Genomic DNA, 25775 nt, shown 5'->3' with positions numbered 1-25775 from the left:
TAATTGCCAAAAAAATAAATTAGGAAACTTTCGTTAATTGCCAAAAAAATAAATTAGGAAACTTTTGTTAATTGTCACAAAAAGAATTAGGAAACTTCAAATGCAGTTTTATTCCTCTAATGTCACTTATTTTTAAATGCAATTTTATGCTACTAAAACCACCCTTATAAAGAAAACCTACGATTACTACCCCTATATTTTAAAACTAAACACGTAAGCCGCTATATAATGGAAATTCTACACAAATATTTTGCATAATTTTCACTATAATAGATCATATAAGTTTTTGTTATTTAAATATCGAATTTATATGTAACAAAGTAAACTTAAGATAATTTGAAGCGAGACCATCGAATAAGAAATTTGAAATGGGAAACGAGAAATTCCTACGTATTAAATCTTATCGTAATTTTTTTCTAAAAAAATTATCATGTACAATATGAAAATATATTACTAGTACAATCGACATATTTTATCAAATTTTCTATATAAGAATTTTAAAAGGTGTGCATTCTAGTAAATGTTTATGCCCCAACTCAAAAGTGTAACTAAAAAATATTTAAATTGATCAATATGTAATTCTTTTAGTGTTTATAGTATAATTTTTATACAACTCAAAAGTGTAACTAAAAAATATTTAAATTGGTCAGTGTGAATTTTCAGTTAAATTTTTTTAATTTTAAATATTTCACTTCAATTTATACAATCTACTTAGTTACATATATACCCCTTACATTTCAAAACTTAATACTTAATCCCCAAGTATGAAAATATTACGTAAGTTAATATTTGTGTATGATTTTTTTATATAAGGTTTAACTGTTTGATTTTAGCTACCCATATTCTAAACAATAGACAATTAAGAAACATTTGAAAGTTCAGTTCTATAAATCTCCAAATCCATTTTTACAGGGTGAGTTTGTTTTATCTTTTGGCGTGGAATTCACAAAGTGCTTTGCCCTCCAATATGGGACTTCCTGGCACGAATCCGAATTTAGTGAGGTCCCAATGCGTGTACCAGATATCAGGTGGGAAAAAAAAAGGAATTCACAAGGTGCTAGAGCACTAATGCGGTGATGAGTTTTCATAACCTAACGAGGGATGTTTGACTTTTTGGTCATTTGTATGTTTCGAGCAATTCACACATAATTCAGTTACTTTAACGTGACAAAAATAATTTTGTGATCTTACCATTATAGTGGGAAAAATTCAGGGGCCATACCTGATATTAAATCGATTTTGGGTGACTATAATTTAGGAATTTAAGTGAAAAACAGGATAAATGATGTAGCTCGTTTACACTGTCACAAACAGAACTATGTACTTCATATTGTATTTTTAACATAAGTTATGGACATGTTTCTTTAGCACATTTACATAATCAAGTGAAATATAACACACCACTTAGCAAATCTTTAGAAATAATAAACATTAAGCCTTTGATTTGGCTATACATAATTCTGTTTGCTTAAGCAGTTGGATAAGAAGCATCCATGGCAATCCCACATAGTCCTTCTTTAGCATCAATGTCCCTTTCCATCCTTATGTATCCATTTTCACCCCAACTAGTACCCCAAGAATTCTTGATCAACCAATATTTAGTCCCATCTTCAGCTTTTCCATAGCCAATTGCTGTAACACCGTGATCTAACTCAGTTCCACACGTGCCCGTAAAAACTCCACTCGTGTAGAATTGGAACGAGAAGTCACTAGCATCTATGGACACCGAAACAGGCTGATTTGCCACAGCGTTGAGAAGTGCTTTTTCACTATTTTTAGGTACTTTTTCGTAGCCTTTGATATCGGCTACATGAGAAGATTCTTTTTTAGTGTTGCAACTTCCATCAGCAGCTTTGTATGGATATGTTTTTTCAGTTGTTATGCCTTTGTTTTTCACTATGAATTCGAACGCGTCTTCCATGTAACCACCTTCACATCCTTGATCTTCACTCGTTCTGTCACAGTCCATCAGTTCTTGTTCTGATAGAGAGATTAAGTTTCCTGTTGATAGTTTAGTAATCCCCTCTGTTGCAGCTATTGCAGAAAATGCCCAACAACTACCTGTTTGTAATAGAAGTATTAGAAAAGAACAAGATAAAACCACTCAAGAAGAGTTGAAGTTATATGCACTAAATGTCTCCCATAAGGTAATTACGGGTAAATTTCTATGACAAGCGCACATTAATCGGTAACTTTATAAAAATAAAAAGGGTATCTAACTGACCAACACATGTCAGATACATTAATAACGTGAAAATATTTACACTGGCAGTGTATATAACTTAGATCGAGAGTTTTAAGGCAATCATTATATATAGTAAGGCTAGATCACTTACCACATTGTCCTTGATCCTTAATAGGTGTAACTGCACCCTTTGTTCTCCAATCCATAGTTGTTGGAACTGCTGTCAAATTTTCATATTTGAATGAAGTAATTTTTGGTTCACAGAATGGAATCTTCAAACCATTTCGTTTAGCTCTAAATTCCTCATTGCTTAAATCTGCAAATGCATTGATTCCCAACTTGTAAGGCTGATTTCCTGCATTATTGAAAGCTTCGATACACTCTGCGTTCTCCTTGAATATCTTGAAACGACTCTCTTTTTCAGCGTTGGTTCTGTATACACGTCCATACTGAATCATCCATTGCTCATATTTTTGCATCATGGATTCTTCAGGAAGTGTACGCGCTGTAATTTGAGACATCCATAATCCAAGAATAGCCAAAAGAAGAACTAGGAACTTCATATCTAATGAAAGGATTAAAGAGATATACTTCACAATAAGAGAATTGTAAGATGTGGATAATGGTGTATATATTTCTTTGGAGATACTGGTATATATAGATTCTTGAATATGCATTAGTGTTTCTCACTTTGCCGTGCCAAATATTGTGATTTAAACTAGCTAGTTCTTTGCCGTGGATGCTGGTCTGTTTAGTAATTATACTGCAGGATTAAAAGGTTCACAATTTATTCTGCTTAATAGCAAGAAAAATTAATTTAATCTTGTTTTATGCGTTTATCTCTTGGGTAGATGAAAATTTAACAATCAATAGTTTCAGCTTGGATTTCATAATCTCTCTTGAGCAATGTCTAATTCTTTTTTTTTTTTTTTGGGTTAGTTACACATAGGTTAAAAAGATGTGTTGTCTAGAAGACTAGGACAACCACTAAACTTCTTGTCTTTATACTGGTTTTATTTATGTGTGTGTTGAATTGGACCTTAAGCTAATTAACTAGAGGAAAAGAATATTTATATTTGAGGAAGCCTGCCAAAAATAAAAACATTTTGTCGATAAATATTTGATAAATATTTACCTGCACCCGGTATTTACACTATACCATATACTGAAGCAGAGTTTAGCACAGAGCCAATAACTTTAAATCATTAAAGAAAAGCCAAAACGTAAGCAACTAGTATGAGCCCAGTAGATCATATAATCTTCACAATTCATCAATCATATATTTAGAGCAGAAACTGAAGAAACATTTATTAGAATCTAACTATGAAATTCTTTATCTTAGAAGGAAACTGAGGGCTTGAAAATCTTGTGAACCCAGCAGCAGATCATATCCTGGCTCAAACTGAAAAAAAAAAAAAAAAAAAGGTTCTATTCCAAACAAATCTATCAGAACAAAGATGGCGTAGATGTAAATTTTCAATCAAGACTTGACAATATAATTTTGGCGTCTGATTGGGTTCATGACCACTGGAGGACCAGCAGTGCGAGGCCACGCCTGGAATTTTTTGTCTGTCTCTTTCCATCATTCATCTGTAGCAACTGTTTTTGGAGTAGTACCAGTTTTAAATACCACAAGTGAATATAAACAGAAAAGAACAACATTCGCTATAAAAATTTTACTGTTCATGCATGACATGTCGCTCCATTTAAGCCCGTCTTGAGTAATTATTATAAGAAATTAGTTTTTCTAGCACTAGAAGTTCTTCACATTTTCTATTGGTATATGAATTTGAAGTTTTTCGTAACTCAATCTTAGATGATAATATCATCAAAGATTTGACCTTTTCGAAAATTGCCAGTAACTCACTAGAGGCTCGGGAAATAAAGAGAAAATGTGCACGAACGAGATATATATCCAGCAACAAGAAGAAGTAAAACGATTGAATAGACGAACTACTGATCATTAAACAATTTTTTTTCCCCTTCAAAAGCTTAATCGAGATGCAAAAAACGTATATTCGCTATCTCATACCCTCCATCCCCTAAATTAGCCTAAAATTGAAGGGCTAAACAAAGGAATGGAAACTTGCCTCCAAACAACTTATGGTCAGACAAAGCAGTGTCACAAACGTATGCAAATGAAAATGATGCCACAGCAGAACCAACAATGTACTTCAATGCCATATTGTCAAATTCCAACAACTGCAACATAACAAAAGCACAATAAGAGTCCAATATAATCCTTCAGGACTGGTTCGCCGGACCCTACAAAATTACTGCTGCACCGTGTAGGATCCTCCAAAAATGCATAGCTTTCTAGAGGATCCGACATTGACCTGATAGTATGTTTGAAGAGTCCGAGCAACATAGATGACATCTAGTTGATTACAGTACTAACACAAGAAGCTAAAGACGGCAAACACATTAGACTTAATGTAAAGGCATAAATGGTAATATCACTATTTTCGCAATGAAAATTAGTTCAGTATTTGGAAAGAGGGAAAAAAACATATAAACAGACAAAAGTGCCTTAACAAAAATCATTGTTCAAGTTTAGTTCTACTAGTAAGTGTGTTTCTCTGTATTCCCAAAAAACCAGCGATACACGTCTTCTAACGTAATCTTGTATATTTAGCAAATGATGGAAATCTCCGTCCAGATCAATATTTCTATATTAAATCTCTGTAAATGGCTCCAAATGGAAATTTCTTTTCCAAAAAGGTAATTAAAAAAAAATGGCGAACTCAAGGAAATATAAAGTCATTAAAAAATGACGAATTCAACAAGGAAATATAAGGTGTCTTTTCAATCAATTAATTGCTCTCAATTCCTAGGTACAGTGGAGGAGCCACATACACTGATCCCCTACTTCGGAAAGTTATACTGCGTAAATAAATTATAAATAGTTTTTTTTTATACATGTGTAAAGTTTTGAATCCTCTTAGTATTTTTGGATCTTTTTTGAATCCTCTTATCAGAATCCTGACTCCGCCATTGGCTAGGTATAATTGGGATAGTAGTATACATCCTTTATGTATCTACTTTGCTCTGTTTATTTATGACCAAAGAATGAATTTTCTTTCGATTTTAAGCAACATTAGCAAATTAAACACAGTACTAATAAGATCTAGAAGATCAGGTACAAACAGGCTATGACTACCATGGTGAAACGAGTTCAACCAAACCCAATAGTTTCTACAAGGAGCCCGTCTGGATGGGCTTCTGGCTTTTGAAGCTATAAGTTAGGAAATCTAGCTTAAAAGTATTTTTTTTATTTTAGTCAAACACTACAAAAGTGGTTAAAAGTTATTTTGGCTTAAAAACACCTAAAATAAGTCAATCCAAACAGGCTCAAGGAGTGTAGTTATATTATGTGAAAACCCAATAAAATTTCAATAACTATTAAATTTGAACACATCACTTCAAAAGTACAACGCGTGCAGTGCTAAGAATCTTAAAAGTCGAGCAATCAAGTTTGAATCTTGAATTCACCCTGGCATAAAGAAGCAAATAACTTCCATGTCCATATTCATATCACTACTAAAAAATTACTATTTTCGCACTGAAAATTTTTTAGTGGCTATTTCCCATTGAATGTCGGTGTGAAAAACCTAAATAGTAGAGTTTTCACACAGAAAATTAGAAAGTTTCCCAGCTTTACCTGTTTCCCACCATCCATTTTTACAGTGAGATTGTTCGGTGGGAATGAAGTGGACATGTTTTATAGCACAAATTTCCCACTAAATGTCGGTGGAAAAAATCTTTTTTCCTAGTAGTGTATTTCTCCAAATGTGACACGCACAGACACAGAGCAAATCATCATGTTCTCCCGTTTTCATGCATGTGTATATATGTATATAGTACAACAACTTACTGAGATTAAGTGACGAATGAAGAGCAGAATAGAGTAAAAGTCCCAGCAGTTATTGATCTTCTTCTTTGTCGAAAATTAAAGCTATTGATACCTTTTGAAAAGTAGTTACATTGGTGGAAATTAAACTGGAAAGTTGAAGGTCGTTAAGCTATTTTTTGCACTATTTTCGCCATTGAATAGTGCCACGAACAGACCATATGGACTTGAAATTGGGAAGTGGGACTTGGGCCTGGACCCAAAACACATGCAGGCAGCAGCAAGTGCACTGTATAACCGTTTTTGGGGCCATTATTTAAGCTATAGCCCTAGTGTATAGAAATTTATAAGGTTAGCCAGATCAAAACCAATTTCAGGTATACGCGATCGAAGTTACAAATATTTGTGTTTGAAGTTTGGTAGGATTCTTCTGACATTTTTAGCTGAAATTTGGCTTGCCAAGGCCTAGCTTTCGGCATTTTTGCCTGAAGGTCGGCTTTGACAAGACAAACTTAATTTTCACATATTTGCCTGAAGTTTAGGTTGCCAAGGCCAATTTTTAAATATGTATGTCTGAATTTAAGGTGTGTATATATATATTTGAAATTGAAAGTAGCTTTCTAAAGTTTGAACTATCAATCTTCATCCCTTCCAATGATTTCAAACTTTTTCAGTAACAACCACTTGATTTAAACTTTATTTTCATATTCGAAATTCTATTTTTCAAGCCTGTAACAATGACGACTTTAATGCTGAAAACCCCTTAACTGACCACGAATGCAAAGGTGTTAAAAAGTGGCTTCCCATTAAATGGCTCTATGCAATAGGGTATCTGCGCAAATTTCCCCTTTATGTATAATCATTTTTGTGAAACTTACATAAATAGCTATCTTTTATTGGCTTCTAACTAGATATAACTATCAAATGTAAAATTACCAAGCGTAGCTACTTTTCTTTAAAAACGCGTGTATTTCTATTTTTTTGAAATATAGAGAAATACAGTGAACAGTAAACACGCTCCAGTGAAATCAGGAGCTATTTATGGAACAGATTTTTTGAAATACAGTGAAATACATGAAAATACAAAATCGGGTTGAGTAAAAATAGGCTATATTTTTAGAACAGATTCTTCTTTTTCTTTTTAAATGGTAAGTTAAATTAAATCAACTATAGTTCACGCATTCCATAACAGCTCTCCAATCTCTCTCAACTTTTATCACAATCAAAACTTTTTAAATTCAAAAACCACTAAAGATCTGAAAACTTCCAAATATAGAAAAATATACGCTGGAATGCAATGAAATATGGTTGATTGTTTAAGAAATATAAAGTTGTAATATGCGTATATACAATGGAATACAATCAAATATATCAGAAACTATTTAATAAATTAGAAATAAAAAATACAGAAATACAGCGAAATACAAAATCGTGAAAATAAAGTGGAGTAAAAATAGGATCTACACCAAAAAAAAAAAGATAAATACATTTAAATATAGCGAAATAATACACTGAAATATACTGAAAAATTAGATATACTGTTTGTTGATACACTGAAATATACAGAAACATTTTATCAAACACTTGGTGGGTATGAAGCTCCACAACTCTCATCAATGGTGTTTCTACAACAACAACCTATTCTCTGGCTCCTAGATGATGCTACAATATCATATTGCTATAATCAATACTATTCTTCATCACTCATAAGATAAACAACACCACATGATTAGCAAACATAAGAAGGATTTTCCTCTTATTTCGGCCTATCCATAGAGATTTAGCAAACAAATTATTACGGCTGAGCTTCGGCCATTGGCTGGAGATCCTCCACTGCTTTTCTTGTTGCCACTGGTGTATTTTTACTTAGAGTATCAATATCCGCCATTAAAATGGAGAGTTAGAGCTTGTTGAAGATACTCTAACAATGGCTGAAAATATATATAAAAAAATTGAATGAAAAGTGAAGGTTAAGACGATGAAATTTATGAACAATTTATACAACAAATAACATAATAAAAATTAGTTACCTATAGAGATTGGGTAACTGATAAGAAAGAAGAAGAAATCGTGCTAATTATGGTGAAGAATAATGGGAGTAAAATATGGTTGTGAATTGAAGATGTGAGAGAAAAATATTTGAAAAAAAAAAAAGATTGTGGGTAAGTGGGAGAGAGGTATCTTATTTTTAGGGAAATATATTGCAGTTACAAAAACAAGTTATAGATGGTAATTTGATAAATAATTAAGCTACCAAAAATAATTTAAAAAAAGTAGCTATTACTAATAAATAAGTTTTAGAGTAGTTATGGGCTGTAAATTTTCCATCATTTTTTTTGTGCGGATTGCCTTCAAAGGCACTGGTCTTTAATTTTTACCCCTCAAATTGATGGTCTTTAATTTTTGTCCTTCGCCTAATATCATGAGGTTTGGAGTTCGAACACCGACTCAGTAAAAAAAAAATCGCAAGGCATAGTTTGGTAGCAAAATTAGGCCTTAAGGCAAAGTTGTGCAAAATTCCAATTGAGTAATTTTTTTGCCTTAATGCAAACCTCTATCTTAAGGTAGAGTTTTGTTTTATGCCTGAAGGCAACACTCTGCTTTAAGGTATCAAAACTCTGTCTTGCGAATCCAAACTCTACCTTGCGATTCCAAACTCTACCTTGCGATTTTTTTTTAAAATTTTTAACTGAGCAGGAGTTCAAACCCGAAACCAAGGGGGTTTAGCGAAGAGCAAAAATTAAAGACCACCAATTTGAGGGCCAAAAATTAAAGACCACCCCCGAACAAGGACAAATCGTGCAAATTGTCAAGTTCAGCCCATGAAACAAAAAGTCCAGCCCAGAGTTCATTTGCTCTCTTTAGGCTTTTAGCCTTCCTCAGTTTTTGCCACTATGCTTTCTATCCCCTACCGCAAAATTCCGTTGACCGGTAAGTTCTTGAGTTTCTTCTTCTTTTAATTTTTTTAATTTTTGTGTGTGTTTCTTTATTTAAGATTTTCATAAAAAAAAAATAAAAAAAAATACCCAACAGCAGATACTGAAACTACCACTTTCTAGCACTAAATTAAGTATAAACAAAGTTGCTAATTCTTGTTTTTACAAAGTTAGTGTCTTTGAGCTCCTATTGATATTTTTTGTGAAGTGGGTTTCTGCTACTTAGTAGAATAAGCACTTAAACATTAAGGAATTGTTTGATATTGCACAATTTTTTTTTATTTTTTTAGAATATGGACTTCAGCTTAGGCTATGCAATGGTAAATTTTGTTTCATAAAGTTTGTGCCTTTAAATTGTTTTTTGAGCTACCATTGATGGTTTTGGATTTTTCTGTTACTTAGTAAAATAAGCACTTAAACATTGAGGAATTGTGTGATATTGTACTGGAAAATTCTTAGGATATGGACTACAGCTTATGCTATGCAACTGTAAATCTTGTTTCATAAAGTTTGTGTCTTTTAATTGGTTTTTGAGCTTCTATTGATGGTTTTGGATTTTTTATGTATTTTTTTTAACTGGGGTTCTGTTTCTTAGTAGTTGGCATTTGAACATTGATGAATTGTGTTATATTATACTAATAATTCTTTGAATATGGACTACAACTTATGCTATGTAACCTTAAATCTTGTTTCATAAATTTTGTGTCTTTTAATTGGTTTTGAGCTTCAATTGATGGTGTTGGATTCGTTCTTGGATTTTTATACGCTGGGTTTCTGTTTCTCAGTAGTTGGCATTTGAAATTGAAAGTGTGAGATTATAGTTGAAGTTTCTTTGTACATCAATGAACAAACACTATTTCTGATCAATTGGGACTTCAAACATGTTAAGATACCAATAACTCCTATATCGTTAGTATCTGTTCCTCCAAACACTCATGTTGTGGTAGTATTTTCAGGTTCTTTGCCTACCAGTGAATATACATACGTGTTTTTCAGCCATTGCCATAGGTTCAAGCTCATCAACAAGAAGGATAGGTGCGAAAAGGCGAGGCAGCCAGTATAATATAGTGGCGTCCAAAAGTCCAGGTGACATGTAAAGTGCATTAACCAGCTATCTGTTGAGAGTGTTAGTTTGCCACAAACAGCAATGACAATTGCTGCTCTCCAGCTTCTTTAAACTGCATATTCTTCTTAGTTTTGGGCTCAGAGCCCGGTCCAACACATAAAGAAAGTGATGGCAATGATCGCCAGGAGAAGCAAGAACTCTGTTTGTCTCTTGCACGAAGTCCTCTTTTCCAACCACTCACTCCCCTACTCATACACACAGACGCAGACCTATGTAGATGTGTACATGAAATGGAAGAAAGACTCTTTTTTTGACTCCATTGATGCCATTCATAGATCAGTTCAACTCAAGCCTTTAATTGCTCTCAAGAACTGCATAATCTCTTCTTCGCCCGACGATTATTCCGTCCCCATTTCTGTTATTTCAAAGAAAGGCTTAGAGTTAGGAATACCCATTAAGGTTGCTCGGTTCTTAAGGTTGTACCCATCTGTTTTCGAGGAATTTACCGGCCCTAAATACAATTTGCCTTGGTTTAAGCTGACCCAGAGGGCTATTGAGCTTGATGGAGAAGAGACAGAGGTGTATGTAAAATCTAAGGATGATATTCTTTTGAGGCTGAAGAAGTTTATACTAATGAGTAGCAGGGAAAAGATGCTTCCTTTAAAGATAATTCAGGGTATGCAGTGGTATTTGGGGTTACCCGAGGAATTCTTAAGGAATCCCGAATACAATCTTGATAGAAGTTTCAGACTTGTGGAAATGGAAGATGGGTTAAAAGGGCTGGCTGTTAATGTTGATGGAAGTGAAAGGTTTTTATCAGTGTTGCAGAGGAATGCGATGAGGAGGGGAGTTTATAATGGTGCGGAAGGTGAGGCAATAGAATTTCCATTGTTTCCATCAAAGGGATTGAGGCTTAAAAGAAAGATTACGGACTGGTTGGACGAGTTTCAGAGGTTGCCCTATGTTTCACCCTATGAGGATTATTCAGGTTTGGATCCAAATAGTGATATAGCGGAAAAACGAGTGGTGGGTGTGCTTCATGAGTTGCTTAGTTTGTTTGTCGAGCATGCTGCAGAAAGGAAGAAGCTATTGTGTCTTAGGAAATACTTGGGGTTACCGCAAAAAGTTCACAAGGCATTCGAGAGGCATCCTCATATCTTCAATTTGTCATTGATGAACAAGACTTGCACCGCAATACTAAAAGAAGCTTACTGTGATAAAGGAGCTATAGAGGGACATCCATTAGCAAAAGTTAGAAGAAAGTACATCAACTTGATGAAGGAGTCGGAGAGTATACTGAAACGTAGAAGGTTAAACAACAGGCCAATTGATCAGGCTATTGTAAATGTAAAGGATTTGGACTGTACAGATGATGAGGAAATGAAACTACAACAGGTCAACTCTACTCTTTGATGTTTGCAACTAAAAAAAGCTTGGGATTCAAAAGAGATGATAAGTGGAAAGGAGAGGGGTAATGAAAGAAAAAAAGAAAGGAGAATGGTTGGGATACTCGGCAGACAAAAATCGTTTAATCTGGAATAGCTTCCCAGGTGGGACAAAGTTTTTCTGGGCGGAAAGGTGGACATAGCTCGTCAATTCTGCATTTCTCTCCATCTGTTAATGGTGATTCCAGTATGGATGGCTCTGACCACGGAACATGCAAAGGGATCGCGTAGCTTACATATTATCAATGGAGCCTCAAGTCTTAAGCAAGAGTATACGATTTGTTCGCCTGGTGCACTGTTGGATGGACAACGCCCTCTATTCCTTCTGTATCTCACAAGCACGACGCTACATGTATGAAATGATGTCGGATTGTTACTGACCTGACTGTATCTTATTGTTTTCCCAGACATCTGATTGCTGTACCATGTGCCACATTTTAAAATTTTCTGTTTCCTTTGTTGAATTATTTCTTTTATTGTTTTCTACCTGACAATGGCCTGTTTCCTCCAATGTTATGAAAATATTGTGAGAGTAATTTAGTTTTAACTATGTCATCGAGTCTGAGCTAAGCATTTGGAACTAATAAGAATTTGTTCATGTTATTGTTACCTTTCTAAAAAAAAAAAAAAGAGTGTTTGTTCATGTTTTCTTGTTTAATTCAAAGATCCAATGCTTTGTTTGGGTATTGATTGAACTGTGGCATGTAAAATCTCGACATTATATGATTTTCGCGATATTGTTTGATACGCTGACTCAAGGAATAATCTACAATGGGGAAGCATAACACATTTGTATAGAGTTACTTCTTATATTGGGTAACGCCTCAATCCTGAGCAAGTGAGGTCGACTATGTGAATCTTCAATGTCCATATCCTTCCATTTAAGCCAATGAAGCAAAATAGTAATCATAGATTTATAGAGTAAATTAAAGCCGAAATGATCTTTTCTCGACAACTCATCAGCTCGTGAAGCATCAGCTTCATCATAAGAAATCTCATTCAACTGGAGATAGGAGTATATGCTATAGTATGACATCAAAAGAGGCCAAAAGAAGAACTATTGTAGCGTCTATGTCTATCTTGTCCTAAAAGAACCAGGAAAACGAAAACAAAAAGTCAGATCTCAAGCTATTTGCAAACATACCACTCCAGTAAGAAACATTGATATGCCAAACCTCCATTTACACATATTGAAGAAAAAGAACTCTATATGATTAAAGGCCTAGTACAAAATAGTACATATCACAACCATATCAAGAACTGCTTCTGCCTTTCACCCTTCCCATCTAACCTCCTGATTCTCTCTAATGTCAAAATCGAAATTACAACTTCGGAGCTGATCATCAGAGAAGAACAGCAACCCCAGCCAATATACATAGTTTAACTATTTTGCCCTCTAGTCTAGGCTAACAAAAGTGAACTTCATACAATTTTGCATTTTCACAGTGATTAAGCAGACTTTTGGATGATACGAGTTTGATTCAACTTTGTGTAACCTCTTGAAGCATTTCTACCACCTTCCTCATTCTTGGTCGTTTTGCTGGAGTGATATCGGTGCACATCAATGCGACCTTCAGAGCTGCAAGCATTTCTTTCCTCCAAGCAAAAGAAATGGTGCTAAGTCTCGCATCGAGTATCTGCTCTGGTGTTTCTCCTCTCGCAGATGCACCGTGAACCCACCTGACCAAATCAACTCCTTCACCAAAAGCTTCATCAACGGGTAGTCGGGTGGTAAGGATCTCGAGTAAAACAACCCCATAGCTATAAACATTTCCCGGAGCTGTTACTTGCATTGTATATGCATATTCTGTTGAAGAAAAGGAATTAGTCAGACACTGGATGAATAAATAGTTTCTACAAAGAAAATAAAATGATTAGCCAAACCTTTCAAGCCATAGAATACCTGGGGGAATATATCCAAATGAACCAGCAACAGCACTAATACTTGCAGTCCCTCTAGATGGATCTAGAAGTCGGGATATTTCAACTTCAGCAACCAAAGGCGTGAATTTAGAATCAAGAAACACATTCCCTGAAGAAACATCGAGATGGATTATGGCCACGTGATGAAGGAACGCTAGCCCTTCCGCAACTCCAATGGCAATGGAAAGTCTTGTAGGCCAGTCAGGTTCATATTCAGGTTTCTGGCTAGACTCATGAAGAAACTGAGACAATGTCCCATTGGGATGGTATTGATGTAAGAGTAGAACGACATCCTCATAGATTGCAAAACCGATAGGCCTAGTCAGATTATCATGACAGAGTTTACTTAGCTTTTCAAGTTCTCTGATCATCTTGCTCTGGTGATGAATTATAGTTTTGTCCATCGACTTTAGACTCTTAACTGACAAAATCATCCCAGAAGGCATGTCAGCTCTATACACGTTGCTGAAAGTACCAGTGGTAATCTTATTCGAATCTTTCCTGACTGCATTTACAACCGCATCAAAATCTATTGCTTGTTTGAGATTTTCATCGAAAACATTCCCTGCTATGATCACTGGTTTGCTACAAATTTCATCAGTAGTATACCCAGCTTCCTTGGTGGTTTTCTCTTGTTTCTCTCTCATCATGAATAGTAAAACAACCACCATCACGGATACAAAAACCGCCAAACCAGAACCAACAACAGCCAAAATGAGCCGGTAGGATTCTCGGTGATGGTAACCATTGTGCTCATAACCAAATCCACAATCACTACTCAAAGGCTCACCACAGAGACCTTTGTTCCCAACAAAGCTTGAATTTAGGCTCTTCTCGAACGGTGCAAAATCAGGTATTGGTCCGGTGAATTGATTGTTTGAAAAGTTAACCTCTATTAAACTCAGCATGCCCTTTAATTCTGATGGAATATTCCCCGAGAGCTGATTATTAGATACGTCTAAAGAAACCAACTTGTCAAGTTTTCCAAGATCCTTAGGCAACTGGCCACGGAGATGATTATGACTCAAATTCAATGAAATTTGTAAGTTCTTCATATGACCAATCTCAGGAGGGATACTTCCAGTAAGATAATTACTCCCCATTTGCAACTCAAGCAATTTTACGCAGTTCCCAATCTCACGAGGTATTTCACCTTTCAAGGAGTTTTGTCCCAACAACAAGAATTGTATTTTGGTTGTGTTGCATATATCTCCCGGTATGGTTCCATTGAACTTGTTGTTACTTAAATCAAGCTTGTTGAGATTCTTGCACCTTAGAACTGAAGTTGGAATCTCTCCATAGAGATTATTCCCTGGAACCATTAACTCCTGCAGATTATTGAGCTCGCCAAACTCAGGAGGGATAGTTCCGGAAAATCCATTCGAAGCTAAATTAAGAAGAGTGAGATTAGAGCATTTTGCAAATCCTGATACAATTTCCCCAGAAAGAGTGTTGTTATCTGCTTCAAAATAAGTAAGACCACTGATATTTCCAATAGTTCTGGGGATGCCACCTATCAGCTTGTTATTCCCAATTCTAATGTTTGAAAGGCCTTTGCAATTCCCAATTGAATCAGGAATAAAGCCAGTCAATTTATTATTAGTCAGAGTCAGATATTCAAGCTTCTCCATAGCAAAAATACTCTCAGGAATTGTACCTTCAAGCTGGTTTGAATGAAGATTCAACAACAAAAGCTCTGAGTGTAAGCCTAAATTAACCGGAATATCGCCACTAAACTCATTCTCATAGGCTGCAAACACCTTAAGATTGGTCAAATTCCCAACCCACATTGGAATAAAACCATTCAATTTGTTGGTAGATATTTGAAAATATTGCAAATACTTCAACCCTTCAAGCTCATCAGGTATTGAACCAGTGAGCATGTTGTTTGAAAGGTTCAATGCCCTAAGGTTTTTCAGCCTACCAAATTCACCAGGAATAGAGTTTCTAAACATATTAAAAGACAAATCAAGAAACTGAAGCTCAGACAAATTTCCAAATGCTGGTGGGATTGAACCTTGGAAGTTGTTATTTGAAAGGTCCAAAAACTTCAATGATTTAAGCTCAGATATTAGTGTCACATTACCTTGTAATCGAAAACCAGAAAGATTTAGCCTTTCCACCATTGAACTGTTTGTGCTGCAACTAATGCTATGCCAAGAACAGAAATCAGAACTATTCAGATCCCAACCAGGTATTGCCAACTCTTTGCCAATTGCTTCCAAAATGGCTTGTTCATGAAGAGCCTGTAAAGTCCCAATTTGAGAACTTAACAACAACGCAACAAGCAAAACAGTGAATAACCTTAAAGTTACCATTTTTAGATTGTTTTTGCAAGAAAATCTTTAATTTCTCCCTCTTCTTTCCCTTTTTTCCCAAAAAAGAAAAAACCCCAAATGGAACAATCAAGAAACCATTAAGGAAGAAAATGTTAGGACCCAATCATAAAACCACAATGGAAAAAAAGGTTTAGAAAAAGATGCAAACTTCAAACACTCAAGAAATTTGACAGCTTGAAGGAAGTGACCCCTTTCAAGAATCTTGAAAATGGAACAGAATAACAAAGATGCAAGCTTTAATATACAAGAAAATGCTAGAACCCAATCATAAAACTTCAAAGGGGAAAAGAAAAAAACCAAAAAACAAGAAGTGTTTTAGAGACAATTAGAGGAGAAACAAAAGGGTTTCTAAAGAAAAAGATCCAAACTTGAAACACTCAAAAAATCTCACAGCTTGAAGGAAGGTGCAATCTTTAACACAAAATGTAGTAACAAGGAAGTACTAATCAAAACTCAAGAATGAACCCCATGTCAAAAGAAGCAGCAAAGAGACACTACAGATTTGATTGCAGAGAAAGGCAAAGGGAAGTAAAATGCAGTTTTAAGGACAAATAAAGAAAGATGATGAAAAAGGTGAAAATAGGTACAAACTTATTTTGATTTTAGGAAACTGCTTACATGGACCAGGTGTTTTCCTATGTTCCTAGTTATTACTCCTATAGAAAGAAAAGAGGGAAAGTATGTTTGGGAGTTTCTGAAAAGAGAGAGAATCTATGCTACTAATGACTACTTATTTGAGTACTCAACTCAACCTGACAGTGTCACGAGAAATGAGCAGTGTGAGTGAATGAAAACTGTATCAATCTCACACTGCTACTGCTACTACATAATACTTCCAATGGAATGAATAAATACCGATGTGGTGCAGTGGATGTGGCCACTTCTTTCTTAATCGGAGGTCTCGTATTTGAGTTTTGGGTATGAAATCTCCTTTTCAGGGAGCGTTTTTCCCAAAATGAAACCCTATGTGGCGCGAATCCCAATATAATCAGACTCTCATGCAAGTACCGAATGGAAAACCAAAAAGGATAGAATGAATAAATCTAAGTAGGCATTTGGCCATGAAAATCAAATTATTTTCACTTTATTTGGTATTTTGAAATTGGAGTTGAAGATGGAGTTGTGTTTGGTTATAGTTTCTGTAAAGAACATTTTGTTGTTTGAATTGAAAGTGAAAATAATTTTTTTTGGTGTTTTTCAAATTCCAAGTTGTATTTGGAATTTTCATGGCCAAAGATTGATTTCTAAATAAAGTAAAAACGTTTTTCAGAAAAAGAAAAAAAAAGTGAAAAGTTTTCATGGCCAAACAGGCCCCAAGTATATTTTTTTTCTTCATGATACTTCGAATGAGTGAATCTTGTCTTGTAAAGATAATTATCATAAGATTATTTTCTAAATATTACTCCATCCGTCCCGATTTATAATCCTTTCGTATATTGTGAATTATTAATTATGCAGGCTTATAGTATTCTTTATGTAGTTTTCAAATATGTAAATTTTATTATAAGATACTCGAAGAATCTATATTTGAAATTTAGTCAAAGAAAAAACCGTTTGACTCCCCAAATAGGTCAACCCTCGTATAAATTAGGACCGAGAGAGTAATATTTCACCAGTTTTATTTTCATCTGGCCCTAATACTTCTTCCTTAAAATTGATTTACTGAGAATATAACTAAACTATGCTCTCTCTTAAAAAAATGGAGAACTTCTTCCTTAAACTGTGCTCCCTCTAATGTTTTAAGTGTAGATGTATTAAGACAGGAACAGGTCCTCAGATCGATCTCACCGCCATCCCTTATTAAAAAAAAAAAAAATAGATGCTTGGCCTATGAAAAAAGGAATCAGTCCGTATGTGGGGCATGTCGAGTGTATGATTAAGTAAATAAACGTGTGTTCACTTTAACAACTTAAGCTCTTAGATGATATGATCATACACTTCAATAAATCTTATGCGGTGCAAATCTTGATTAGTTGGACAAGTAAATTAAGAATTTCAGATGTTAATGATCTAGTTTGATCTTATAGTTCAAATAATCCTGTACTATGATGTATTTGAGATAGTAGTAATAACTAAAATAAAAAGACTTATACAAATTATCCAAGTAATTCCATCTCCTGCCTACCAAAAGTGAAAGTCTTTGTAAAGAAAGTGAAGGACCTATGATAACGACAAGACGTCCTGAATGATCCACGCGTTCGTCGAGCGAAGTTTCACGAAATCTTCCATCTTTGCTTTCAATTACGTCCAAAAAATGACTTGCAAAAATTATGACCGTCCCTTATAAGCTGCCCACTGATTTTATTATCAAGAGGTATTGTATTCACGCTTCTTGTACTATTGGGGGTTCGAATCCCCTCCATCCGCTAGGTCATAAGTTCTTTCTTGCCTTATCTATAGATAAGTTAGTTTGTGTTATATTTATTTCTCTCAGTACATTATTAATTCTCCTGGCGTAAATCCATTTATTGTTAATAGATCATCAATAATATTATTATGATAAATAACTCTTCTATAGAATTCATGAATATTTGGTATTGGTTATTAGTTTACCCCATCTATCCTATTATGATTAAGTTTTTAAGCTTTCGGTTTCTTCTCTTAATGATATGCTCTTTATCATCATCGAAATATTATGATATACTTGAGATCATAAATCTTACCATTCTTAATATGTGTCTAAAATTTGCTACTTCAAATTCATGGTACGCATTAATAATAATTGTAAAAGTCCAAGAAGATGACTGTTTGGATTGGAGGACAATAACAGGAAGAACAAAGTAAGCAAGCAAAAGTAGAATATATCATAGAAATGCCTAGGATTCCGTCCCATGTGAGAGATGTCATGTTGGTCTTCTGCCTTGTCATTCTCGATATGACATTACCAGCACGGAAAATGGGAAGATGTTTTTGTATAAAATATTTTTAATAATTAATATTTCGTAAGTTATATAATATATTATTTTATTAAAAAATCAACTCCTAATATTTTATCATAAAGTTTCTTATAACCATCTTATAATAGACTGGATTACATAAGTTCTTACGTATTATGATGTATAGAATTTAAACAAAATAAATTAGCAGGAAAAAAAGCAAAAAATACTTACTTACAATAAGTGAAGGTTAATTTAAGCAAATGTTCTCTTTTTAGGTTACTATTATTAAGATTTTGTCCTACTTTAAATAATTGTGCAAATATAACTGTTAGACTCAAGTCTAATATTTAGTTATATGTTGCTCAGCCTTATAAACAAAATATTAAACTCCATGTGTTTTATGTTTACAACAACTTAAAGAATTTTAGATAGTGATCTAATATTTTCTCGAAAAGGATTTCTTGATCATGGTCTAAAATGTTCATAAATTGCAATAACAACAACAACATACCCAGTGAAATCCCACAATGTGAGGTCTGGGGAGGGTAAAGTGTACGCAGACCATACCCCTATCTCGGAAGACAGGGAGGCTGTTTCCGAAAGACCCTAGCTCAAGAGAAATCACAACGAGAAAGGTTAGATAAGTATAAGCAGTTCAAAGCAGAATACAAATGAAACTAAAGAAAGCGAATAAGTCAGAATAAAGCAGCCCGAAAAAAAAAGGAAACAGTAGCTACCACAGATAAATAAGATAATCGAAGTATGAGAAACCACATATAGTAGCAAGAAACAAAGGGCAATAAACTATAGATCGAAACAAAATTTCACTTATTTTTTGGTATGGTCATCTGGTATCTGATATCCATTGACCCGAAATCTAGATTCCCGCCGCATAAGACTCATTAAAGAAGAAAACACCCCCTACTATAAATTTCTTTATTTTCAGAGCTCGAACTCCAAATCTCTAATATTAAGAATTAAAAAATTACATTCAGCTTACCACATCTCTGGGTCATCTCGTTATTGTTAAGATAGGAGTTTTGTTTTTGTCTTAGCTTGATCAAAATGTCATCACCATGGTCGTAATCAAATTGCATATTATGCATTTTTAGGGTTTGATATACCTTAGAGATATCGATCTTTTGGAAGATTCAGCTTGTGTCGGGACATGATTAGACCTACGTATTATCAACTTGACACTGAATTAATTCTTCTGGGATTAAAAAAGATTTGACCTTGGATTATAATGTTGATTGGATTATGTTGAGAAAAAAGATTTCTTAACTAACTTCCAAAGCAGCACTATCAAACTACTGTTTTTATAAACACTGAAAAAGAAATACAAGAAAACTGCTTTACATTCTTCATTTAATTAGTCATTTTCAAGAGTGCATAAAAATGTCGCGGGAAATTAATTATTAATCGAAAATAACAAAGAGAAAAAAAGAAAAAAAAAGCAAACAATAGAAAACGTTTAACCATATTGTGTCTTCCTTTTTTTTTTTTTTTTTTAAATTTTTTCTCTTATTATTGTGGGAGCGGGATAGTTTTCTTAATTACAAATGCCATGTGATCATATATTTGTCCTTAATTATTAAGATCCTTAAACATTAGATTTAGCTAAATATTCATGCCAAACATACTATATATAGCTGTTTTAATTATTATAAATTCCAACAGACATGAAAAGGGAGTAGCGTAAAATATTCAAAAACTAATTCGCAAGAATGTAATTTTTGTTTTGGTTTAGACCTTTAGCACAAAAATATCTACTTAATAAAGTTTGAACGGGGGAAATTTTGAAGGCGAATTAATTGAATTATTTCACAAGGTGCAGAGACCCACAAGTTATGGGCAAAAGGTTACAAAGTAGGGCCTTTGCATGTCTCTATGATTGTAAGGTAAAATAAATAAATAAAAAGATCACCGCCTATTGAAAGATAAAACATGTATAGACAGTGGTGAATCCAAGATTTTCATTCAGGGTGTTCGGAAAAAAAAAGAAATTAAATATACACTGTATTTTTTTTGCCGAGGGTGTTCAAAAGTTAATATATGCACATAAACACAAAAAATTTACCTTATATATACACTGTAATTTTTTGCCGAAGATGTTCGGGTGAACACCCTGGCCCCCAAATAGATCCGCCCCTGTGTATAGATATATGAGAAATATAAACTATTTTTAGAAAAATATTTTTAAGTGTTTGATTGGTGAATAAAAAATAATTATTTAAAAATATATAGATATATAAAGATTAATAACAATATTAACTAGTAGGATCTTAACTTGATGAAATTTTTTTGTGTTATGATTGATTACGACAAAATAATGGTTAGAGTACGCAATGTGAAATTAAATATTAAAACTAGTAGAAGGAAAAGTACTTTTGTTAATGAGTGTCAGAAGTGATTTTTTTTCCTTTTATTTTTCTTGATAAATATTTTCTTGAAATAAATTCTAGTAATCGAACATTAGCAAATGAATCCCATAAAAAATATTTTCTTGAAAAACAATTTCGCATTTAAATTCCTCTTCTCAGATATCTTCATGTGTGCGTCGAAGAATTCCATAATGACTAAAGAATAAAAGAAGATTACTTTAGCTTTGGGTGTAATTATCAATATATACTTGAATACTCTATATTCGAATTTGGGGGACTAAAATCATTAGGATTAGGAAAAAAATCTTCACTTATTTTGCATTTATCCATAATATCTTCATAGGAAAAATTGAACTACCGGCAACATAATTTCAAAAAAAAAAAAAAAGTATTTGGCTAGACAAGAATAAAATAAAAGTTGAGATTCTTTTGAATAAAGTTAAATTTAAATCTTCTCCTTTTCTGTACAGGTGCTACAGTAAACCCATGCAAATTTTGTAGTAATGATGAGCTTATATAAATAATAATAAAAAAATATAAATAAAAAATATAAAACCGTTATTACTACATCCATTAAGGCGAATTTTTTCGCAGGAATTAATCATAAATGCAACTTTTGTACATTGGCAATTATGAGCTCGACACCTCCTTTACCATAACCAAAATACTTAATCATTTAATTAAGCTTTTTGCTGCTTACTGTTGGAATTTATTAATTAATTGCCATATAATTGCTTTTCATACATTGTATTAATTAAGAAAACTGATCACTACTGAACTGCATCATTCACCACGCCGTAGCTTTTGACTATTTTGGTCTGCTGTTAAGTTAAAGACGAACACTAATTAAGTTAAATTGGACATTTAATTTATGATTAAGTGCTTAAAATTATGATTATTATGTTTTAAATTGTGTGCAATAAGCTTGTCTTTCGTACATTAAGTGAACTAAGAGTATATTTACAGTCATTACATTACCTAGTTTTTCATTTTAAATTATTATTACTTTAAGGGTACCAAAATCATGTGTACTTTAGTATGATTCTTGTTTAGTTTTTTTTTTTCTCCAATTTTTTTTGACATTTTTTTGGGTAATTTCATCATTGCGAATAATTAAACACGTTAGATATGTACTAAACCATCAGTGGAATTTTGGCAGACGACATTAGCAGAAGGCTAAATTACCCTCCATTATCTATTTCTTCAAAGAAAGAAAATAGCAGAGGATCTTCTTAGATTATAAGAACCAATAATTTCTAGTGTAAAACTTCAGAAAATTTCAGCAATAAAGCCGAGAACTGTTAATAGAAACTGAAAATGTGTGCTTCCCAGATTGGTGTTTGGTTGAAAAAAAAAATCCAAAAAAATGAGTTTGTAAAAAAAATAAAAAAATCAGTGTCTTTTATTTCTTCCCCATTCAATATAGAATTTCTAAAGTTAAGGATTTCGATTCTTGTATTTGTGGCTCAGGAGACACCCCAACTTGACAGCCAAATGACTCATATTTTTCTTTTTATAGCCGAATAATTCTTGAAGGTTAGTGATGTAAGATTCAACACTCAGTAAATAATGAGTTCGTTCCTCTATTATTTGATTCAGAAAACACCTCAACATGACATCCAAATCACTCAGATTTTTTCTTCTATAGCCGAAAAATTCTCAAGGTTAAGTGGCATAAGATTCAAAGCTCGGTGGATAATAAGTCCATCCCTCTACCCTTCTCCACTTAAATATTAAATTTCTATCACGACAGAGTCATGAATCACTTATAAATTGGTGAAATGTTGGTTTAAAACATTGCTCTAAAGAATATTTTTTATATTGCTCTTTAAAAAGTTACTAATACAAGAAAGTCCTGACATGTACTTTGATTTGTCTATTCTTTAGGCAGAATTGATTTGTTTTATGAGTGACAGGGGAGGCAAGAAAGTAATGTATAGGTGAAAACTTACAATTAAATGTTAAGATAAACAGCAACTAACAAAACATTGCCCTGTCTATGCATAAGAACAACTAAAAGAAAACAAATCCCACCTTCCAATTAGTCATTTTCACTACACTTTTACAAAGACAAAAAGGACTATAGACATGACTCCACTCTTAACCAATAACATGTGCATCAGTCATGAAGAGGGTGGCACTTTTCCTTGTTCTCTATCTTTTTCTTTTCTGTTCAAAGTCTTCTATTCTTTCTTAAGCCCCGTGTCAGTCAAATAGGTTCACATAAATTGTAACGGAGGGAGTATTTTTTATTGATAACCAAGAAATCCTCGACGATTTGCAGTGGACGGTTTGTAACTCGACGGATAATAGACGGACACCTCTATCTTTCTCCACATGATTAATTCGGATTTACCTCACATTGACCTATTAAAGGATTTTATGGAAAGGTTTCTTATTTTAGGGTTCAAACTCAACATCTATATTAAATGGGGAAAGGATCTCAAATGTCTCACCAAAACCTTCTACCGTTATTGTTATTATGCTTCTTCGGTGGGTTCTTGTTAGTAGTATTATTGTTTGAGAAATTCTGGAGGGTCCGCATTGCACGACCCGAAACTCGATAATGGGCTCGCTCCTCTATTTATCCTTCTCCATGCCAGACTTCTCTTTATTATGAGGTTAGAACCCATGAAGTGCGCCTATTCCGCACATCAAATGTTGCGCTGTCACTACTAAACCAAATCTCCGAGGCCTACACTTATTCTTATTCTCATCTAAATATCACTTACATATGAATAGGGAAAAGAAAAACAAAAAAGCATTCAAGGAAGTCTTCTTACCAAGCAAACAGGATTTCTCCATGGAATCTAAATCTGATTGATATTGGCTTCTCACTTTACTAGACATACATCATGACCCTTGTATTATGCATTGTCTCAATATCAAGGACACCAAACTACCAAAGGTCCCCACCCTGAAATAAATTACTCCACAAAAGTACCCCACTACTTTAGGTTCTATTGCAAAATGCTATCTTGCTTTATGTTACATCATAGAAGAAGTCTGCAACATATTGCGCTACATTTTTACTCGATTAGTAGCTTATGAGCTTTCTATTGATTGCTCATTACCATAGCTGTTTTTACCAGCAAAATGAAACCTGAGTGCTTTGATTTTGGCCAAAGCCAGCAAATTTAAATAAAACAGTGATCATTGGGAAATAATCTCTTGACCAATTAATGGGAGATGAATGGTGTAATAGTGTATCGGGTGGGCCCCAGCTAAGCGGTTTCTATTGCACCGCCCTAAGTGGGGCCCACGCGATCCGACTAGGGTATGAGACTTCCATATCTCAGAATGTTAAGGTCAAGCTACTAGGACAAGTAGACACAAGAGCTTTCTTATCTAAACTTGCAAATTGTAAGTAATTTCCAAGTCCACAGCTAGGATCAAACTTAATCAAATTCAAAGTCCTTCCATTAGCTCCCATAGATGCTAATTGTTAGAAGTTACAATCATTAAACAGATCCAAAAAAAAAAAAATACAATCTTAAAGGGACATTATCAATTTCCAGGATCAGTAGAACTCCATAAGTTCTTTAACATAACAACATTCAGAGAATTGGCGACTCCCAATAACTGATCATATGATTTCTACAGAAAGTTCCTCCTAATTAATAACTCCTACTGAAAGCTAGATGTCAGCTGAATCTTTTTAGTTGGACTGATGTTTCCCCTTTAAATAGTGTTGTTCCTTTTCTAGACTTATTAGCTCACTTACACTGGCTTGACTTCCTAATTTTGTTATTTTCAGTTAGCTCCCTGTGCTTAGTGTAGAACATGTTGTAAATTGTAATGGAGCTAACACCTCATCTGTTGTACTCGTAGCATCTTCTTGATGCAAGAAATACAACATCAAGAAGATGTGTGATACTTGGCATATTTGTCTTGTCTTTTTCCACGCCAAGGAAGTTCATGTCAAACTTTGTTGGAAATTTGATCTTTGTGGGATGTGTGATACTTGGCATCATAAGGTAGCTCATATTTGGGAAATTAAGAGAGTCTCTTTGTAAGTGTCCATTTTCATAATTGGATTGATGCTATGCCTTTGGTTGGTAAGTTGCGAATGGAAAAGCCATCGGTTTCGTGGCATAATGCAAATTTAGTTCACTGCATAATGTAAGGCAGTGAAGTATGTTGATGAGGTTAGAATGACAACACAGCATCTGTTAGCTCTAAACAAATTAAGTAAAGAAGATGCTATGTACATTAAGGCTGAAGCTACTAGGCCAGCACCCTAAACTTCCTTGGAGAAGATTAATATGCAACAACCCTGCCTGGAGCTCCCAAGTAGCTGTTTATTGTCAATCTGGTAGCACATGTGAGAATCTACACCAGAAAGAGGTTGGTGAAATGGGGAATAATTGAAGACATGAATTGTCCATTGTGTAATGAGGATGTGGAGACCATTGATCACTTGTTCTCTTCATGTAGATGTACTGCTCCTGTGTGGGACAAGTTATAAACATGGCAGGTATCACAAGAAGAGCTATGAAGTGGTCAGAAGAAATGCAATGGTTTGAAAGATACGGAAAAGGCAAAGGGGCATCAGCTACTATGTTTAGACTGACACTAGCTGCTACAGTTTATCACATTTGGCAAGAGAGGAATACGGTAGTTTTCCAAAAGAGACAAAGGCAAACAGAGTACCTCACAAGATTGATCATTAAGGAGGTGTTTGTGAGAGGATGTATGGAGAAATTAGAAAGGAAGCTGCTAAACTTGAACTTCTACCCTGCTTAGATAGTAGTTTGATGTATTGATG

The 25775-nt window shown here is 34.1% G+C and overlaps 3 protein-coding genes across 6 annotated transcripts; 1 reads left to right on the top strand and 2 right to left on the bottom strand.

Moving 5' to 3' along the window:
* Positions 1-1439: 1439 nt before the first annotated feature.
* Positions 1440-6157, bottom strand: LOC132605501 (senescence-specific cysteine protease SAG39-like). The gene is made up of 3 exons (XM_060318635.1): positions 6060-6157; positions 2337-4387; positions 1440-2061 (listed from the first exon to the last, which is right to left on the bottom strand). Exons 2-3 carry the CDS (start codon positions 2860-2862, stop codon positions 1469-1471), a joined length of 1119 nt encoding a protein of 372 aa, XP_060174618.1. The 5' UTR covers positions 2863-4387; positions 6060-6157; the 3' UTR covers positions 1440-1468.
* A 2724-nt stretch (positions 6158-8881) lies between these two features.
* On the top strand, positions 8882-12085 carry LOC132607491 (protein WHAT'S THIS FACTOR 9, mitochondrial). The gene is made up of 2 exons (XM_060321479.1): positions 8882-8966; positions 9928-12085. Exon 2 carries the CDS (start codon positions 10206-10208, stop codon positions 11448-11450), a length of 1245 nt encoding a protein of 414 aa, XP_060177462.1. The 5' UTR covers positions 8882-8966; positions 9928-10205; the 3' UTR covers positions 11451-12085.
* Positions 12086-12605: 520 nt separating this feature from the next.
* On the bottom strand, positions 12606-16614 carry LOC132607490 (leucine-rich repeat receptor-like tyrosine-protein kinase PXC3). 4 transcript variants are annotated; one of them, XM_060321478.1, is made up of 3 exons: positions 16497-16614; positions 13386-15651; positions 12606-13289 (listed from the first exon to the last, which is right to left on the bottom strand). In XM_060321478.1, exons 2-3 carry the CDS (start codon positions 15529-15531, stop codon positions 12964-12966), a joined length of 2472 nt encoding a protein of 823 aa, XP_060177461.1. In that variant the 5' UTR covers positions 15532-15651; positions 16497-16614; the 3' UTR covers positions 12606-12963. The 4 variants fall into 4 exon arrangements, with proteins under 4 accessions (XP_060177461.1, XP_060177459.1, XP_060177460.1 ...); XM_060321476.1 differs by having other exon boundaries at positions 15721-16576; XM_060321477.1 differs by having other exon boundaries at positions 16363-16576.
* Between the last annotated feature and the right edge of the window lie 9161 nt (positions 16615-25775).

This window comes from Lycium barbarum, chromosome 8, assembly GCF_019175385.1.
Source record: "Lycium barbarum isolate Lr01 chromosome 8, ASM1917538v2, whole genome shotgun sequence".
In the NCBI taxonomy this organism is placed as follows: domain Eukaryota; kingdom Viridiplantae; phylum Streptophyta; class Magnoliopsida; order Solanales; family Solanaceae; genus Lycium; species Lycium barbarum.
This window is presented reverse-complemented; position numbering and strand designations above follow the sequence as displayed.

Bases quoted from the DNA above. Each gene is read 5' to 3' on its own strand.
- LOC132605501 (XM_060318635.1), bottom strand. From the start codon at position 2,862: ATGCATATTCAAGAATCTATATATACCAGTATCTCCAAAGAAATATAT. The intron at 2,062-2,336 runs GTAAGTGATCTA...TATTACAAACAG, and splicing joins TAAGGATCAAGGACAATGTG to GTAGTTGTTGGGCATTTTCT.
- LOC132607491 (XM_060321479.1), top strand. From the start codon at position 10,206: ATGGCAATGATCGCCAGGAGAAGCAAGAACTCTGTTTGTCTCTTGCAC.
- LOC132607490 (XM_060321475.1), bottom strand. From the start codon at position 15,723: ATGGTAACTTTAAGGTTATTCACTGTTTTGCTTGTTGCGTTGTTGTTA. The intron at 13,290-13,385 runs GTATTCTATGGC...TTTCTTCAACAG, and splicing joins ATTTGGATATATTCCCCCAG to AATATGCATATACAATGCAA.